The sequence below is a fragment of the Scophthalmus maximus genome, chromosome 3 (assembly GCF_022379125.1).
Source record: "Scophthalmus maximus strain ysfricsl-2021 chromosome 3, ASM2237912v1, whole genome shotgun sequence".
Taxonomy (NCBI): Eukaryota; Metazoa; Chordata; class Actinopteri; order Pleuronectiformes; family Scophthalmidae; genus Scophthalmus; species Scophthalmus maximus.
Window position 1 is genome coordinate 6589998 of NC_061517.1, and position 20323 is coordinate 6610320.

Consider the following 20323-nt stretch of genomic DNA (forward strand, 5'->3'; position numbering starts at 1 on the left):
GTTCAATCCTCCAGCATCAGCTGCAGCACAAACAGGAACCTTCACCCATCGGCTGCACTCACATATATCAGCTCGGCTCAACACACCACATACACAGTGAGTGGACTTGGAATACTGGTCGACCGTTTAATGAGGAAAAAACAGTTAACCACCTTTAAAACCACCATCAAACTCAATCAGCAGCTTTGAGCAACAGGAGTTGCAATGTCTCTTCCTGACTCTTCTAAAATTCCACACAAGGACTGAATGTTCATAATTGCATCTCCCTCCTTCCCTCACAGCTTCTCTTAAACCCTCAGCGGCCGTAGATGCCGTCTCTCATCGTGTCTTGTCAGGGAGTCGACACTAGAGGACCTTCTCGAGCTGGACACGGACGAAGACGAGCCGAGTGAGGAGGTGATGTGTTTGTACGACGCCATTAACTATGGGTCGTTTTCACTCAACTCTACTGCAAGGCTCGTCTACGATGACAGGATGTGAACGCATGATCACTCTTCTAAATCTCCACATCTCCTACCGCACGTCTCTCCTGCGCCGCTCCGTTCTATCATTTAGCCACTCACCTCATTAAGGACGTGTCTAATGTCTGGAGCGTCTACAGGACGGACATGAATACGTGGCACAAGATCAATGCGGCTTAGCAGAATAGAGAGGAGCGTCATCATTGATTGGTGATTGATAGTCTTGTACAAGAACACGAGAAAGTGACAGTGTATGTGTGCTTGTGTGTGAGAGAGAGTGATAACCGATAACTGTGAAGTGGTTTTTCAGTCTGAGGCTCTGGACCCCTGCTCGGTCAGGACCTCGACCGACTTAGATCAAATATATTTTTAAATGTTTAAAACAACAAAGAAAGAAAAGAGGGACGATTATCAATGAAAAGAAAACTCCCCCGTTCACACACACACACACGCACACGCACACGCACACGCACACGCACACACACGCACACGCACACGCACACGCACACACACACACACACACACTTATGACAGCATCCAGGATACTTTAGCTCAGTGTGTGTGTGTGTGTGTCACTGGGTGACACTCAGAAAGAGCAGCTAATTGCCTTCCTACCCTGTGGGGGTTCGGCCTCTCCACACACACGCGCAACCTCAGCCCCCTTTATCGTTACGCTAAAGTGACTCCCACTAAAGTTCAGCTGTGAATTATTAAATGCAATTAATCAGCGTGGACCAGGGCCATGTTTAATTGACACAGGCAGCAGTCTGTCGGTGTGTGTCTGTGTGTGTGTCTGTGTGTCTGTGTGCGCGTGTGTGTGTGTGTGTGTGTGTGTGTGTGTGTGTGTGTGTGTGTGTGTGAGTGATTGCTCAGCTTATTACATCTTCTAATTAAATAATTTCTATTGGTCCAACCTACGGCAACTTCATATTTACATTTTTCATTATATAATTCCATAATTTTTGACCAGCTTATCCAAGCAAAGAGGCTTTGTGATGAAGTATTCAAAAAATCCTGTTGAAATTTGCCAATGAGAGAAAGAATTCACAAGTTCTTCGCCAAAGACTAAGAGAGCGTTTCCTTTTTATCTTTGCATGTAAAATCAGCAGACTGAGGTTTCTGACAAGATTTGATTATGGGTACATAATAAATTCTAATTTTAAACAACCCTGACACCTCTATGAAAACAGTACGGTAGAGGTTGTCACTTTTAAAAAGATCGGGGACTTTGCAGGCATCTCTTTCTTTTCCTTTGTTATTATTTTATTTTTCCTCTCAGGACGCCCGTCTCACCCCCTTACCGTCTCACCCCCTTATCTTCTACAATTCCTTTGTCCTCTTCTGAGGCGACTTTCCTTTCAATATTCTTCTTCTTCAACATTTTTCTCTCTCTCTTTTCTGTGCATTTCAGATTATTGCCCCAAACCCCAAACACCACAGATTCCTCCCCTCTCTCTTTCCCCCAACTCTGTGGAAAATGAGCTTGTTTCCGGGGCTATTTTCTTTGTTAAAAGCCATTAATTAGGCTAATTGAGGAGAGAGACAGGACACTCCAATGACTCCTCTGGTTAATGAGCCAAACGGGGGGAAAATGGGGGGGGGTGAATGTAGGGTATAGGGATGGTTAGAGGAGGCGACAGAGGAGAGGAAGGGAGGATGGAGGAGGGGAAGACGAGAGATAAGGGAGCAGGACAGGAAGCCTGCAGCAGCCAAGGGGATGTTAGGAGGGAAAAGAGAAGGAGAGGAGCTGGAAGCGGGATGAGCACGGGGGGGGGGGGGGGGGGGGGGGTGGGGGGATATGGGCAGCCGGAGGAGAAATGGGGGAGGGATGGGGGGGGGGGGCATGGAGCAGGACCTTCTGGGTCTCTGTAGTTAGGAGCTGGCAGGGTTGGCAGAGGAGGGGGCGGGGGAAGAGATGGAAAACGAATCACAGCATTTTGTTTTCAGCCTCACATATTTTCTGTTGAATCACTGCACATTTTAATAAAATTATACTTTTCTACCCATAATAAAACATTGTTGTTACAAAAGATCATATGTACAGTATCTAAGGAAATCTCGAAACCGGAGAAGGCCTCATCACACCGTCTGTACATTGACACTGTTGCATCGTAAGTTTTGGCCTTTTTAGTCTGAAAAACTTTCTGAACGTCCCATTCTGTGTTGTGAATCTGATTATGACCAAATATAAATTGGTTTGGATCCTGAAAATGGCAGGTGTCTGCGAACAGTGACGACATCAGAGGGCGTGTCCTATTCTATGGGTTGGAAAGACATCTTGCTCCTGCTGGTTAGTATAGTTTTGCATTGTTGGACTCCTTTTTCGTTAATGACCCACTCTAGATTACAGTGGTTCCTCAGGCTGGTTGGTTCACTGGGCAGCACCAAGGTTCCAAGAACCCTGAACGACTCCTTGAACAGTTCAAGAACCAGAGCTAATTTGGTGGGAAAGGAGTGTTTGCGTCTCCACAGCCAGTAATGAAAAGACCAACTGCAGCCATCTCGTCACAGTAGCTGCGGTTACATGCACACGTTTTCTTTTCCATTCAGACCCAAGATTCGGGTCAACAGTTGACAGGATGTGATCTAAATACGATCTGGCTTTTACAGCTGTGTGTTCCTTTAAAAGTGATAAACAGGTAAGAAGCAGCTCTTCCAATATTTATCGACACTGTTTTTTACTCTGTCTGCTCATGCCCTCTTCACATTCCCTGTTAAATCAGTTTTAGAGTGATGTTGTTCCTTGTGCTGTGGACACCGCCCGCAATGTGACTTTGTTGAAATGGAAGAGAGAGAAAAAAAGAGAAAAAGAAAAACAAGAGAAGTAAAGCATCTTCATGAAGCTGTGGTGGGAGGAAGTCGACCAACCGAGGGCAGGAAGGGGGGATTTGAGGATACACCTTTTATCTCAAGGGGAAAATAACCTCTGCATATTTTATCTTTAAAATCAGAACATGTTTATTCTGTATTTCACACATGTTCTCTCCCTGTTCCTGAGGGAATGCAACTGGACATGAGTCCAAATAAAATAACTGGAACGAACTGGATTTTATTTTAAAACCTTTTTTGATCGGTTGATAATTGACTGATTTTAATTTGTGTTTTCTCTTCTTTACAATTATCAAATGTACCGACTATTTTGCTAAGGGGAGGGGGGCATGAGACAGAGAGAGAGAGAGACACGCGAGAGGAAGGATGAAAGAAAGGAAGAGGGACTCTAATTCAAAGACACGGTGGAGAAAGGAGGCGAAAAAGAGAGAGTGATGACAAAGAGCACCAGCTGAAAGCAGAGGAAGGGGCGGATTCTTTTGAACCTCCATGTTTTAATGTAGACACTGAGAAAGAAAAATGTGACAGAGACAGGAATATTTTTCTTTGCCAGTGCTGGACTTACACCTCAGGCCCCATACAGAGTAGAATTCCATTAAACTGGAGCTGATTCCAGTGAACAAAGAGATGGAGAAATGTTTTTATGGTGTTGAAACTTCTCATTAATCTTCTCTCATCTGCGATTTGGTTGTTTTCTTACACTAATGGATCATGATTTTGTTCATTGGTGAATCAGAGTGCCACTGGATTAAGAGCTAAGCTGAGCATGAACCATGACAACAAAGGACGCAACATTTCTCAGGTATGACAGCAACAAACCAACAAATGCCCGGACAGGAAATAAAATATGTCCAGTTCTTTTATCACCACGGCCTCTGTGCATCAGCAGCACTTGTCTGTCAATCATCATATCAAACCCACCCCATTTAAGGTAAATGGTTTGTGATTGGCCAAAAGGGGGCGGAATTATTCCCCCATTCACTTTACAGTCGGAGGGTTTCACCAAGTAAAGTTTTTTTACCATCATTATCAGCCAAAATTTGTAAAGGAGATGAAAAGAACCACAATTATATTAATTAATAATTTTATAGCTTCTCAGCATCATATGACAAAATGTCCTGATAATATCATTAGTCGAATCAATGTGATCTGAATAAGCAGCAAAATGAATGGATGGATTAACAAATTACAATAATGAATTATTTCATGCGGCATTACGTTAAGTAGCACGGCTGATGAATAAATGAACGAACGTTTAAACATTTCCTCAAGTTAAACAGTCAAAAATTACAGCTAAAAATTGTTACATATAATATTCTGCTTATTTCTGTAACATACGACAAAACGAGAACAACAAAAACAGCAAAACAGCAGACGAGACAAACAATGTAAGGCTTTTTAATACCTTCTGAGGCCTTAAGAGTACACAAGGCATCATTTTGTGGCCATACGAAGCACTGTACACTATACAGTATGTACTCTCTGCTCTAAGTGCACTATTAACTGTAGTTAACAGTCATTTCCACACGTCTGTGCCGGAAAAATAAAAACCAAAACAACCCGAAATTGAGACGAGGCGTCACCGACTTGGACTTTTGCTGCACTGTTATGTTTGTACCTTTGTAGTCTTGTCCTGTGGTGCTGATGTGCATCCTCTTCTGACACTCTCCACAGCTCATCAGGAAATGAGTCACCGCCTCTCTGGGCAGGAAGGCGTACGTCTCGGCAATCTGAGAGAGGGAGAGAGAGAGAGAGCGTTCAATGGACTGCTGTCTGCCGGTGTCTGTGAAGACAGACGTCATCATTACCTATCACCTGTCACTACTTTGGTTTCCGCTGTGGGTGTAATAAGGAATTTGAGTGACACTTACCTTCTCATAATGTTGAAGATTTTGCATTTTATGTATTTTTTTAAAATCCTATCTATAGAACTATATATGTTGTTGTTGTATATGATGAGGTGACTTTAGGAGCAGTGTTTCCAGTTCATGTGTTGTGTAAATATGATTTGATATTGATAAGATGATACTTTAGGTAAATATAAATATATAAACAGACAGCTGAGTCACCCAATTTCCTTTTTTAACTAAAGACGTCACACCAAAACAAATAAAGCCAAACTTTCATATAAGGTGATAAAAACATGTGTATATTAAATAACTTGTTAACGCAGATGATTAAATGACATCAGTTCCTTTTCACTGTCTCGTGCCGTTTCACGTTTTCAATTTCTATGTCTGTTTTGTATTTCATATTATCTTATCCGTCTTTGATTTGAAATTTTATATCTTGTTATCTTGTTTGTTGTTTCATATTTTTTTGTTTTATTAACTTGCATCATGTACAGCACCACAGAGACACTGGAAAAAATATCTTTGTAGAACTGATTATTTACTATGACATTTTAGGTTTGGGTTCAAAATTTCAGTAATCCATTTTCATAATTTTTTAAAAACCTTCAAATACAATATAAGATGACTTCAGTCCCAATTCTACTTTGCAATGTTGTGTTAAAGTTTTGTAAATGTGTCTCATTTCATTTCTTACAATTCCAAGAACAAGTGAACAGAGAAACAGTGAGTGTCGTGTGTTTAAACTGCATCTGTTTTATATGATTTCTGTAAAGGAATATCAATAAACAAGGGGAACTTTAGTCTGATGGACTGACTCTAATGTCTGTTTATTTCTTTATCATTCCAGCCATAATGTTCATGTACATTTTACCAAATAATTGGCCCAGAAGCCGGGGCCACTGATGCCTTTTTTCCGAATTGTGAGAAACCTGCACTCTGCGATGCTGCAGATGTAAATGTATAATCATCTGCGGGTGTGTTTGAATGTGCATATGCATTAATCAAACATTTATTCTGGAGAAGAGAGGCACAAAGGAAGGGGTGGAGGATAGCCAGCATGAGTGGATGGGGGTTTCGCTATGCAGCCTGTGTGTGTGTGTGTGTGTGTGTGTGTGTGTGTGTGTGTGTGTGTGTGTGTGTGTGTGTGTCTGCGTGCGTGCGTGCGTGTTCGTGTGTGCGTGTGTGCGTGGAAGGAGGGGGTTAAGCAAAGGCAAATGTCACTCATGGCCTTTGGTGGCCTGAAGACCTGAAGCTTCGTGGCTCAGTAAACCAGCTCCAGGCTTTCACTGTATATACACTAGATAGACTAGACAGATCAAACCATTTCTATGCTAAATTAATTTTGTAAAAGACAAAACAATATTAAGAGATTCAAATATATATATATATATATATTGCTAACTAAGATGAATAAAAATTAAGATAAGAATCACGACTGCTCAGCTCATTGTCCAAGCTTCATCCCTCTAAATCTGCAGAACCTGCACTTCCTCTATTTAACCAATAGATGGCAGTGTCAGCAGCTGAGAGGACCTGCACAACAGGTTCATTCACTTTCAGCTTTGTCTGAGCTCCAGACCTCAAAATAAAAAAAAGAAGAAATTAGTCTCCGAACTGAAGTGCAGGTTTCAAAGGTTTTACAGTCTATTGGGGGGGGGGGGGGGGGTTTGAATTAAAAAACGTCTGACTCTGACACATTGAACTACACAATGCTTTGGATTCCAAATCAATTCATTGGGTTTGCTCACTCTCTCTCTCTGATATCACTGTTCAAATCCAGATACATTTCAAATACTTGTGTAACAAATGACTAGTTAAAAAATGTGATCTTAGGGGGAAAAGCAGGGATGCAGATAAGAAGTAGTTTCTTTATCTAATTAATCTGCCAATTATTTTCTCGATTAATCGATTCATTGTTGTCACAGAAATTTACAAGGTTACGTATATTTGTCACTTGCGCTATAATTTGCCAGTTTTGTTTTACCAAAGGACCAAAACCCAAAGTCCTCAGTTTATAATCGACAAAGTAAATCTATAAAGAGGAACTGAGGAAAGTAGTTGTGAATTAATTGACTAATTTTGCAAAAAGACAACAAGTAAAAAAATGATCAGTAAGATAGAAAGTAAAACGACAGTGCCACGTATCCGTCAGTTTAGTTTATGATCTGAAACTGAAAGTTGACCAGTGTGACGACCCTGTTAAAAAGAAAGCAAAGGCCTTTTTTTTTTCCAGAGTCGAAAAAGAGGAATGAAGCCCAAATGAAGAGGAAGAGAGAAAAAGAGAGAGAACGGGAGAGGGTCTATGTGTGTGTGTGTGTGTGTGTGTGTGTGTGTGTGTGTGTGTGTGTGTGTGTGTGTGTGTGTGTTAAGCAACAGGCGACACTAGTTATGAAAGAGAGAACACACTGGAGGTCGGAGGGTAGCGTGAGACAGGCGAGACACGTGGGCAACGAGAAGAGGCGTGAAAACCAAAAAGGAAGAGCGAGACGACAAAGTGAGAGTGTAAAGATGTGTGTGAGGCCACCGCCACTAGAGACAGGACAAAAAAAGGAAAAGAAAAAAAGTTTCACATCCAAAACGAAAGTAGAAAATGTCACAAATCATTACTAGAGTTTCCCTCCTGCTGTGTAGCATAAATGGTGCAACCGCGTGCTTACAGCTTTGTAGGTTTTCTTCTGGCCGGCGTGCTTTGGTGATTTGCCTGGATCACTGCTGATCTCCACATGCATGGCGTAGATGATGTCGAAGAAATCCTCCACCACCGCCACGCGTTTCAGGGACGAGTCGACCCCGGATACACTGTCTACACACTGGAAACACAGAGGGGAAAAAGTGTTAATTGTTCATGTTATAAAACCAATGTCATCACATTTTTACATCTAAATCTCGGTCTTTTCTCTTCCTATAGAACCTTTTGTTGTCATGGTTACGATAGAACAACATTTGACCACTAGAGGTCACCTCACAGCATGGGTCATAATCACGCTGATTACGCGGACGACACACGACCGGTGGGCTCTTCTTTTTTTTACAAGATGCCCTGAAATCCTGCTGCAGGTATTTTAAGCGTAATGAAATGTTCTTGTTTCGCCAACATGCAAATTCCCTCTAATGTTTAATGATGTGAAGTAAATTCATGATATATTATTACACATGAACAGCTGAGCAGCCCTTAATTAGACAAAGACTTAGTACAACTACTGTACGTTAACAAAGCCTCCCAGAGGACAGAGCCCTCTCTCCGCCTGTCTCCCACACACACACACACACACACCTGTGCACACACACAACCACATACAAAGTCACACACAGTCCTGGGAATACCAGGAAGTCTTGGGAACCTCCCTTTTCCACACAAGGCTGTGGGAGTGGGAGGTGTGGGACACCTCTGGAAACAAACAAAGGGATTCAAAGGGTTGGAAAAAGTGAAAATGTGGAGCATAATCGAGGGTCTTCCCTGAAACACCTTAAAGTTTCTTTGTTTATATTATTACAGAGAAGACCGGTACCCATACCATGACTGTGTTGACAGATATAGGTCCCCACAACACAAGTGATACCTAGACGCACACACGCACGCACGCACGCACGCACGCACACACACCTGCCCTGAGAGGTCAGCTCTCATTGGTTACCATGGTAGTACAGCTGGAGTAGAGCTGTGTGTGTGTGTGTGTGTGTGTGTGTGTGTGTGTGTGTGTGTGTGTGTGAATGTGTGAGTGTCTTGGAGGGGGTGTTGACCAGAGGACACGGACAAACAAGCACAGACACACACACTTTTGCTTTTCTCTGCTTGAGAATATTTTCATTGCGCCCACTTTCTTGCAAACACTGTAGAAGAATCGTCGGCAATGTAATTTCTCCTCCGCACAATCTTCACCAGGTAATAAGTAGAAAAGGTTTAACTGCTATAAATACACAGAGAATGAACAGGAAAGTGTACAAGACACAAAAAAGGTGCAAAAAGTAAAGCACAAGGGAGAATCTCCAGGCCTGTCCCCAGAGATCGAGGACAGAGCACCGGGGTAGAGTCTGAGCCTCCTGGGAACAGAGTGGATGATGTCACATGTGGTCGCTGCAATAACTTATCCGATATGGTGTGTGAAAACTCTTGTAGTTCGGACACGGCCATATTACTGAGTTATCGAGTTGAATTATGTATCAGTGAGGTTAACCTTTGACTTTTTGAATATAAAATGTCTTAAATTCCAATATATATATATATATATATATATATATATATATATATATATATATATATATATGACAATGAAACAAAAATTAAAGTGCTGTAAAGTTTAAGCCAAAATCCCTGTAGAGCCACAGACTTGGTAATTATTATCTGAGGGTTGTTGTTTTGGTTTTTTACCTATGAGCAAACCCTTTCAAGTCGCAATTGATCTGTTGTTAATATAAAAATATTGATTAGTGGAGCTTTGTTCTTTACACAGGAGAAGCCCTGCTCTTGTACTAACATGGATAAACAGACAGAGGACGTGAAGCTGATGTTCGAGTGCGACTTCAATTGCAATTTCAACTGTGAGGAGATGCCGGGAACCTGAAAGTCTGAGGCTGCCTGAGAGAATCTTTTTCATTTTTCAGATCACAGAACTCAACAGGTTGTGTTCTGTGTGAACTGTGTTAAATATCCAGCCGACAGGAAGAAGGAACCCGCACGCCTGTGTGTGTGTGTGTGTGTGTGTGTGTGTGTGTGTGAGAGATAGAGAGAGAAAACAGGGTGACAGGTGTGTGTGTGTGTGTGTGTGTGTGTGAGAGATAGAGAGAGAAAACCGGGTGACAGGTGTGTGTGTGTGTGTGTGTGTGTGTGTGTGTGTGTGTGTGTGTGTGAGAGAGAGATAGAGAGAGAAAACAGGGTGACAGATGTGTGTGTGTGTGTGTGTGTGTGTGTGTGTGTGTGTGTGTGTGTGTGTGTGTGTGTGTGTGTGTGTGTGTGTGTGTGTGTGCATGCGTGCGTGCGTGCGGGAAGGAGTAGGCGTTCGTTGGGGGTAGGTGTGTGTGTGTGTCCTCATTATTCTACAGCAGTGTACCCAGAATGGCCTTTACCAGATGTAGAGCATCTAATGAAGAGTCAATGAACTAAACCCTTTTCGTTGTGTACACTCACACAAGCACGCACTCACACACGCACACAAACACACTCAGACACGCGCACACACATATACACACACACGTGCATGCGCACGCGTGCACATCTATACATACACCCGACCAGGACACAATCTCTTGACCCATTACCTCTCTCTGTCTTTCTCTCTCTCCGCCCCCTGTCTCGGGGTGCAGGTAATAGGGGTTGCTATGGTAACCAGCTGCAGCTTATCACAGAGGGGATGTTACTAATGTGCCCCATCCCCACACCTCCCCCCCGCCCACCCCCAATGCTATTACAACTGCCAGGCAGAGAGGAAGAGGAGGGGGAGGAGGAGGAAGAGGAGGAGAGGGAAAGTGTGAAAAAGGAGAAGAAAGGATGTACTGGCTGCTGCTGTTGCTAATGGTAAGAGAGGAGAGGAGAAGAGAAGAGACGAGAGGAGAAGAGAGAAGAGAGAAGAGGTTTGGTTTTCAAATCCCTTTGTTAAGCAGTACCAGGAGTAAACAGACCATTTTCATGTCATCACCCGTTAACAAAATCCCCTAATCATTTGAATTCAACACAAATTTTTCAAACCAAAATAAGAGATGAGAGGAGAGTAGAGGAAAGGGGAGGGGAGGGACAGATGGAGGAGGGATGAGGAGAGGATGGGTGGAGAGGAGAGGAGCTGTTAAAACATGTTCACTGTCACGTTTTAAACCCGTCAGTCAAGTCATCTATTTTACCTTGGAGGTTTTGTGCTAAAGAGTTTCTGTCAGCGGCTTGATTCTTTGTCTGGTTAGCTACGGTGGACATTGTTGCTAATGCTAAACCTTTGCTAAATTAAAAAAAAACAATAATGAAAAAAAAAAACTATGAACCAGATGAAATAATGCACACATGTTGATTTCCAAAGGGGGTGTGTCTTCTGTTTCATAAGTGAGCTGGGTACAGTGAAGCTCGTGGTTGTTCAAACAGTAAAATATAATTTTAAGACTAGAAAAGTGCGATATAAATAATCCATATACCCATTGCTTTCATATGAATCATCATCTGGACACGAAATTATGAACGTAAGTCGCATCACAAAGTTGTTCTAGTTAGGTTGTAGAATAAGGTGGGTCATATGATCTTTTATAAGGAAGTTGCTCCTGACAATACCTTAAATGTTGTACAGCTTTTTTTCTTTTCTTTTTTTTTCTGATGTGATGTTTACAGCATGAAGGGCCGGCAGTGCCCTTTCCCTCTCCATGGCACATCACAGGAGGGCAGAGCCACCACACAACACTGCTCCAGGACAAACACACACACACACAAATAACTGAGGGGAGAAGTGGAGAAAGAGGACATGTTTGTCCTACATGGTCTGCTCCCATGCTCATTGTCCCTGATACTGGGACCGAATGTGACATAAAACCAACACACACACACACACACACACACACACACACACACACACACACACACACACACACACACACACACACACACACACACACACACACACACACACACACACACACACACACACACACACACACACACACACACAGAACATCAAGCAGTAAACCTCTACATGAGAGAAAATTGTGCATGAACATAACATCGATTTAATTACACACATGCACATGCAGACACATGCAAATACAAACTAACATCGCACGCACGCACGCATGCACGCACGCGCACACACACACACACACACACACACACACACACACACACACACAGAACATCAAGCAGTAAACCTCTACATGAGAGAAAATTGTGCATGAACATAACATCGATTTAATTACACACATGCACATGCAGACACATGCAAATACAAACTAACATCGCACGCACGCACGCACGCACGCACGCACACACGCACAACCCCCCACACACACACACGCACAAACACGTCCCCCACCTCTCCTCCTTGCGGTTGTAGGGCACATCACTGGTCCAGGACCATAGCTTATGTGACAGCTCTCTCTCTCCTTCTCTCTCTCTCACTCACGCACACACACACACACACATCTATGTGGGCCATGGGAAGAGGGTGGGAGTGTGCCAGTGTGTGTGTTCAGGGGACACCTTAAGGCACAGCAGACAGGACAGCATGCGTCGGACACGGACACGGACACACACACACACACACACACACACACACACACACACACACACACACACACACACACACACACACACACACACACACACACACACACACACACACACACACACACACACACACACACACACACACACACACACACACACACACACACACACACACACAGCAACCCCCCACATCCTACTGTCCGAGCAAAAGGGTCAAAGTCAGAGAGGAGAGGCGGGGGGCAGAGCTGCCCGTCTGCAGGACACACTTGAGCGAACACACAAACAAACATACAGTAGTAAACACACACACACACAGGCCTGCACGTGGCCAGAGCCTGAGCACACACGTTTGTCCTGCGCAGCAGGCATGACGGAGAACCGTCCAGTGAAATCCTGAAATCTCTACTATTTTTAGGTCTTTTTTGTAACCAACCACAGGCCCAGCGAGACATGCGACGTCTCTCTCTCTGGGGGTCGCCCTCATTGAAACATATTGGTTTCTCTTGCTCACCAGCAACAGACCCATGACCCATTTTCAGGTCTCGTCTCACAGTTTGAAGACACAACGCAGCATTTCCCCCCCCCCCCCCCCCCCCCCGAGCAGCTTTGTTTTTTTTCTCTCAACTACACAAACTTTCAAGGACTCAGAGGAAGACATATTCCTTCATTAACTTAAACACACCAACACCAACACATACACACACACAAACAGTAGTCGATTGTGACTCAATCCAACAAATACCATGCTTTCATAAATACTCACTAAAGAAAAATGGGAATCAATTACTGTAAACACACACACACTGTGAACTTGCATTTGCCATATGCATTTGCATAGTTAATGAACTCTATTCTTTTATTTTTTTACAGATTTACGTCTTCAGGTTGAGAAGGTAAAGAAGTCAGGTGGTGAAATATGAATGAGCATAGTGTATTGCTTTGGGCTTTTTGCAGTGTTTTTGTTGAATATGAAAATGTAGAACAACTTTAAATAAAAATAAAATAAATTCCACACTGTTCTAATCAAGTGTTTGTGCTTTAAATTCATAAACTAGATGATTTATTTCTTGCTGGACTATTTTGTTAAGTGGTGTAGCAAAGGCGTGTGTAAAAAGCAGGCGTCCCTCTTTTCATATTTATCGATTATATTTCCACTCCATGAGCCTCACCTCTCCAGCTGACAGTCCATCTATAACCTGTGACCTGCTGCACCTCCACTGCCTCCATCCACACATTATTAGCTGCCTCTCTCTCTCTCTCTCTCACATTCCCTGTTTTTCTGGGCTCTCTCCATTTGTTCATCTCTCCATCGTATTTCCAAAGCAGCCTGTTGCTAGGATACATATGGGGTCCATTCAGTGGAAGCTAGCTGCCCCTTCCACATCCCCTCTCCACCACCACAGCCAGCCACCATGTTCTTCCTCCCTCCTCCTCCTCCTCCTCCAACACCACCCCACTTTATCCAGTAAACACACACACACACACACACACACACACACACACACACACACACACACACACACACACACACACACACACACACACACACACACACACACACACACACACACACACACACACACACACACACACACACACACACACACACACACACACACAGCTCAGATAAGGTGTGTGCTTAGCAAGCAGCAGCAGCCAACCAAGACTGATACACACAAAATACACCTGACACACATACAGTATAAACAGACATGTGTAGATACACTTACTGTAGAAACAAACACACACACATAAAAAATGCACTCAGTCCCTATCTAACGCACAATATGACCCATACATTAAGACAGCACCCAACTGCTGACCCCACACACACACACACACACGCACGCACACGCACACGATCGTTTGAAGATGAGACACAAAGAACAATTCTCTCGTCTCAAATTCAGACGCTTTAACAAACCTTCCACTCCGCCATCCTCCATACCTGAACGGCCTTGTGACATTATGACATCACACTTCAGCCACCTTTACAGCTAAGACCGTGTGGACAGTTATTATTATGACGGCCACGTCCGGCTTGTCACGGAGGTGTAAACATATGTTGTTTTTAGCATTTGAGCAAATTACAAGTGCTGTTGTTTTTCTTCTAAAGGCTCTAAAAAAAAATGCTATCCTTCAAAATAAATAGGGCCAAGAACCTCATTAACCATATCTGGTTGCTCGGGAACTCACAAACAACAGTGCCATTGTTTGACAGTTAATTAACCATTAGCATGACGGCATTGATGCGAGCACGTTTTTTTTTTTTTTTTACATATATATACACACGGGTGCTCAAGCCTGCTGCCCATCATCCTTCCTCATTTCAACTGCACAGTTTTCACACTACAGCTGTGAAGCTGATAAATTTAATACTGTTAATTGAGTGAGACAGTTTCAAGTGAGGATGCCTTATAGTCAAAAGAAGAGCGGTGTAAAAGCACATGGCTTATCTGCGGCAAAATCTCCGTGCAGGGTTTACACTGACTGTACGGCAGGATTTCACAACACAGGGAAGTTTTGAAGGCTACTACAATCACTCCATCCCCTGTCTCGGCTGAGCGAACGCAGCCGACGTGAATGAGGCGGATGCTCCGTGTCGGTCGGAGCTGAAGTGCGATTGAAGGAGCCGACGACAGGCTGAAGTATTGACACCAACACACACTCACTCACTCAAACGCAGGCAGGAGAGGCAGCAGCTAAATACTCCGAGACCCAGACCAACACACTGCCCCCCCCTCCTCCACCACTCCTCTTCTCTCCTCCATCCCTCCATCCTTTTTGCTCAGCGTGACCTGCTTCTATCCGTCTCGCTACAGCAGTGTCCTATCAGCGTGTCATACTGTATCTCTCCATCCATCATCTCTAGCTCCATCTCTCTCTCTGGTTGACATGATATCACCGTTAAAACACTTGTTACCATATGTTGCACGTCCTCCATCTCTACTTACCCTTCCACCTCCTTTTCTGCCCACGTATTCCTGTCTTCCCCTCTCCTCCTCCTCAGTTCACTCCACAGGTGAGGACAATAGGTTGATTCAGATTTAAAGGGTGGACCCGTCCCACTTCAGATATAAAAAATGAAGGCCAGGGAAAACATCCCGTCCTTGACACCCACCATGAACGGCAACGTTGACACCGAGTAGGGCAACATTTTCCACATAACAAGCATCTCTGATTAACCTACTGAAAGTGAGAAGGTATGAGCATAGCTTAATTCAGACACATTGATTATGTTCTTCAAGTTGATGTTTTGTTCCAACAGTCAAAGTTATTCAGTTTAAATGAGAAAAGCAGAAAAGCCCTGAAATTTTGTTAATTTCTTTAAACACCAGTTTGATTATTTTGTGTATAGTATGTTGTGATAATGATGATTGCAGTCGTTGATTACGGCGGTTGCTGCAGACACACCCACAAATCTGAAGAGCACTGAGCTAATTATTCAGCAGTGTTGGCAGAAGGGCAGAGAGGGGTATGGTGGGAAAGAGGAGAGGGTTTCAGGAGGGGGGGGGGGTCTGTGGGGAGACAGACAGACTTGAAGAAGAGGGAGGTGGGGTGTGTGTGTGTTTTGGTGGGGGGAAGGTGGATGAACGAGGTGGAGGAGGAGCAGAGACATGATAATGAGAAGCCAGTTGTCCCACAAGAACATCTCCCTCTGCTTCCTCCTCCTCCTCCTCCTCCTCCTCCTCCTCCTCCTCCTCCTCCTCCTCTTCCTCCTCCTCCTCCTCCGGGGACCAGCCTGGTCTGAACCGGTGAGCGAACCAGCAGGAGACTGTGTTCCTCCCTCATTGAAACAGATGACTCCTGCTCAAAACCATCAACTAATATCCATGTTCACCCCGTCAGCTCCACCTCAGATGCGCAGGTGACAGGACAGAAAGAGACAAAGCAGTGCTGCAGGACTCATGAATGTGCAAAAGTGAGTGTGGACTGACACTCGCACATGCAACTATCTAACAACACTTTATCTGATTCTATGATTTTATCGGAGCATATTGTCGAACAAAAATCCCTCAGCGAAATCAGCTGTAACCCAAACTGACACAGGCAGAGACAGCAACATATCAACACAGCGTCTAGTCATCGACACATCACAGCATCAGTCCAGTCTCACACTCATTCTTCACACCTTCACGGACGGAGCTCTCATTTACTAAACCCGCAAAGAGTGAGAAAATACAAGCTGCAGGATTTCCAACAATTGCACATGGAGAAAAGTGGGTTTGCTGGAGCAGATCTAAATGATCAACAATCAGTGAAGAACCAATTGAATCAGCGTGTGCGAGACCGATATGGGAGTGTTTGTACCAACAAAGATACGCCGAGCCTCCAGGAAAACTTCCCGTTGTCCACAGGCGGATTAGAGGCTCCTCTGCGTACGGACAAGATTTGTAATCAGACACGGCTCTATACTCCTGCTGGTGCGCCGACATGTTCTGGGATTCTCGGATCCTCTTGTCACAATGTGCGACATGAAATGCATGACTCTCGGAGAATGATTGGAAAGACCACTTGAAATCTTGAGTGGTTTACGCTGAGCAGAACTCGGTGGAGGCGCTGCTCGGAACATACCAGCAACTATCAAAAATAAACAGCCTGGAGAGGCAAAAATAAATAAATTAACAACTGAGCCACCTGCCTTTGTTCCAGCCCTTGTCTCTGACTCTGTTTACTTTTTTTTTTTAAATTGTGGTTTCACTGTTGAGACACAAGACACTGGAGCTACTGTGAAAAAGAGTTGATTTAGGATTTAGGAACAAAACATGTTCCTTTGTTCAACTCCTCTGCGGACCACCTGTCCTGCCTCGGCCTCCATTTTTTACGCAGCCTCTGATTAACCAGTATCGACCAACTTGCTAAAGATAAACCCTGCAAACAAAATGATATCAGTAGCTTCAGTGATCCAGTTTATTTCCCGGACAACACAGTATAAGTAAATGAGGCAAATATGGTTCATGTTATGTTGAAGCCCAACTGATATGGATTTTTGGGGGGTGATGCCGATATTAGGGAGTTAAACATTTACAATACCAATATATAATATTAGAAAAAAAAATTGCCAATTATTCCTAAGATGTCGTTATCAAACCCTTATGTAAAAGAAATGTAATTGAAGCTTGATATTTTACAGCAAAACCTTAAACATTATAATAAATAACTATAAATAAAAAGAAAACACAAATACAACCAAATATATAGAACTTGAATTAAAAACTTAACATAAATGCACATTTTTTCTGCACTGCTTATTCTGTTAAATAAAAGTTTTCATATTGGCAAACATATATGCAGATATGACAGATATGGCTGTGAAAGGCTCATATAAGACAATATTATCAGCCAACCGATATACTGGTTACATAAGGTAACTCACAAAATTTGCCTGTACCATGATAATGTAACTTATTTAATTAAATATACACTAATTTACATATATTTCCAGAACAGAAAGCTGAACATTGGATGAGGCCATGTTAAAAATATTTTTTTTCTTTTAGTCGACAGCAAGCAATAAAACTGGTGTAAGTTTTTTGTATGCGAATGCTACTGAAGTGGAGAAAATTATGTTTTTGCCTCACCTTGATAAATCCCACGTACAGTCACTTAATTACTATACTGAACAGGAAAAATCTATCTTCCTTTTCCCAGAGAAAAGGTAGTCTCTGATGTATCCCAGGACTCTTTGACCCAAAAACCACGAGGCAACGCCACCAACTGAAACAAAAATAATTATACTCTCAGACTGGCTTCTCTAGTTGTGAGGGTTTTAACATAACGTTTCCCAGAGCAGGGGGCAGAGTAAACCATTTTTGGAACTGTTCGTAATCTCAGAGGTCCAACTGTGACTGACTGGTCTCAGTAATTATGCCTGGTGGCTGCATGGTGTTAATATGCCAGCCTGCCTTTCAGGTGGGAGAGGGGAGAGAGGAGAAGGTCGGGGGGAGGAGGGGGACACAGGAGGGATGAAGGTGGAAATTGAAGCCTTGCAGTGCAATTAAGACTGGTGTTAATTTCTTTTCACCCTGGCTGCAGCCAAAGGAGCTGCTCACCATGGCAACAGGAGAACACCGAAGGGGATGTAAGCCGAGCGATGTCTAAAATAAAAATACACCCTGCGTGTGTCCGCAACATTCCATCACAGTAACAAACTAGAGGCAACTCACTGAAGAGAAGCTCCCCACTACGGCCCCTGGCATTTATATTATTATATATTATCCAGCTTTGAGCCAGCAGCAGCCTGAGCCCCTCAAACCGCTGCAGCCCTTTGCCAATTAGTAGATGATAAAACCTCAGTTCTCCACTTTGGGATATTTTAATATTTTACAAACAAATACAAAAAGGATTTCATGACTTCTCCACAGGACTTCATGTCACAACTACTGGATTAACTAAAAAAAAACAAAAATGTAGCTAAAATAAAATCTGAACACAGATCTGAACACAGAAATCCTCACGACGGGCCATTTTTTTTTAATTTGAAAATTCTACGTATTCTTTCCATTCCGCCACACACAACAAAGTCAAAGTGCACAAACAAAAGACTAAGCAGCTAAAAACGGAAGAGCAAAAATGAAAGTATGTATTTATACAGAAATGTCAAGGTTTATTTTCTCTGATTAGTTCAGAGTACACGACGAGCGGCTGGCGAACTAAGACTGGGTGTGTGCCGAGCACGGAGCTCATGGCAACCAGTCTAAATCCAGCCACAGCAATTAAGACGTGGAGCACGATCTTTAGAAGTAATCATGTTCTGTTTTTATAATCTTTTCGTATCAAAACAAATTAAAGGAGAAAACTTTATCTGTTGAAAACTTTCCACACTTTGTTAGCGGTCGTTTTCAGCGAGTCAAAGAGGCGTGAGCCCATGTCACAAACTCACGTCTGAACTAGTGTCACGCCTCTCGGGGATGTCATCCGACATCTGTTTCTCTCTCTCTCTCTGTGTGTACGTGTGTGTAAAACAGTTATTTCGCTCGACTTAAGATCCGCAAGATTAGTGACGCATTAACAAAAAGTGGTTTCCTGACAACTTCAGACGCTTCATGAGACAATAAAAGGCAGAACTGGAGACGGGGAGGCAGATTTAGCGAAGCTAGAGAAGCTGATGTCAACGACACACTAACAACGAGAAATGTTCACCATCAGTATTGACATGGAGAAATTGATTTAAACCAGAACTAAAGAGATCCTCTCTAACACGACCCGTCTAAAACACTGACGGGAGAAGAAACAAAAATCACTCTCAACGTGCTTATGCCCGCAAAGGGAAAAATTATCACTACAGGGGGAGGTGAGAAATGATAAATTCACTGTGCTCCGCTGTATTGAAATTACAGGATGTGGTTTGTAATAGATACGGACACTCTGCAGGACTAGTCAGAAGAGAATACCAGCACGGTACAGCAGCTGACATTACAGCCGTACATTTGATGACCTTTTGTTCTCCTGATCATTTCACTTATAGAGGGGTTTCTCTGCACAGGCCGGGGGTAGAGTCAGGAAATGTCCCAAAATGACAGAGCTTATGAGGAGAACATGATGAAAAGTTGATTTTGTGCCCGATTTTGTGCCAAAATACTGTGTTGATCATCCCGTGAAGGAAACGTGTTGTTTTTAAAATAAGACAGCTCAAACTGTCTACTTAACGATCTAAGACCCTTGTCGAAAAGCACGAGTCTAAATCCCCCTTTTTTAGTTTCAGTGAGTCAACGCACCAGGCACACGGTTCAAAAGGGTCGTTCTTAGTCTGATCATTAATAATGTCTGATAATTCAACCTTGGTCGATCTGTCAGGTGGAAAGAGAGAACGTTCTGCAAAGAAAACTGTGTGCGTGCGTGCGTGCGTGCGTGCGTGCGACAACTCAACACGTTTTTCCATCTGCTGAAGTTAATTATCTTTCCTGAAGGCGGATGTTGAGTGTTTTGACATAATGAGTAGAAATGAGAGATGTGGAATATAAGCCTGATGCTGGTTAAACAGCTCC

General features: G+C 43.3%; 1 protein-coding gene across 2 annotated transcripts in view; it reads right to left on the reverse strand.

Annotated features, from left to right (window-relative positions):
* LOC118316380 (nucleolar protein 4-like) overlaps positions 1-20323 on the reverse strand; it is a 118765-nt gene that overhangs the window by 88636 nt on the left and 9806 nt on the right. For both annotated transcript variants that reach the window (XM_035644145.2, XM_035644144.2), the window contains exons 2-3: positions 7801-7953; positions 4909-5020 (exon numbers count right to left, since the gene is read on the reverse strand). In XM_035644145.2, the coding sequence (XP_035500038.2) occupies positions 4909-5020; positions 7801-7953 (265 nt within the window). The remainder of the gene's footprint in view (positions 1-4908; positions 5021-7800; positions 7954-20323) is intronic.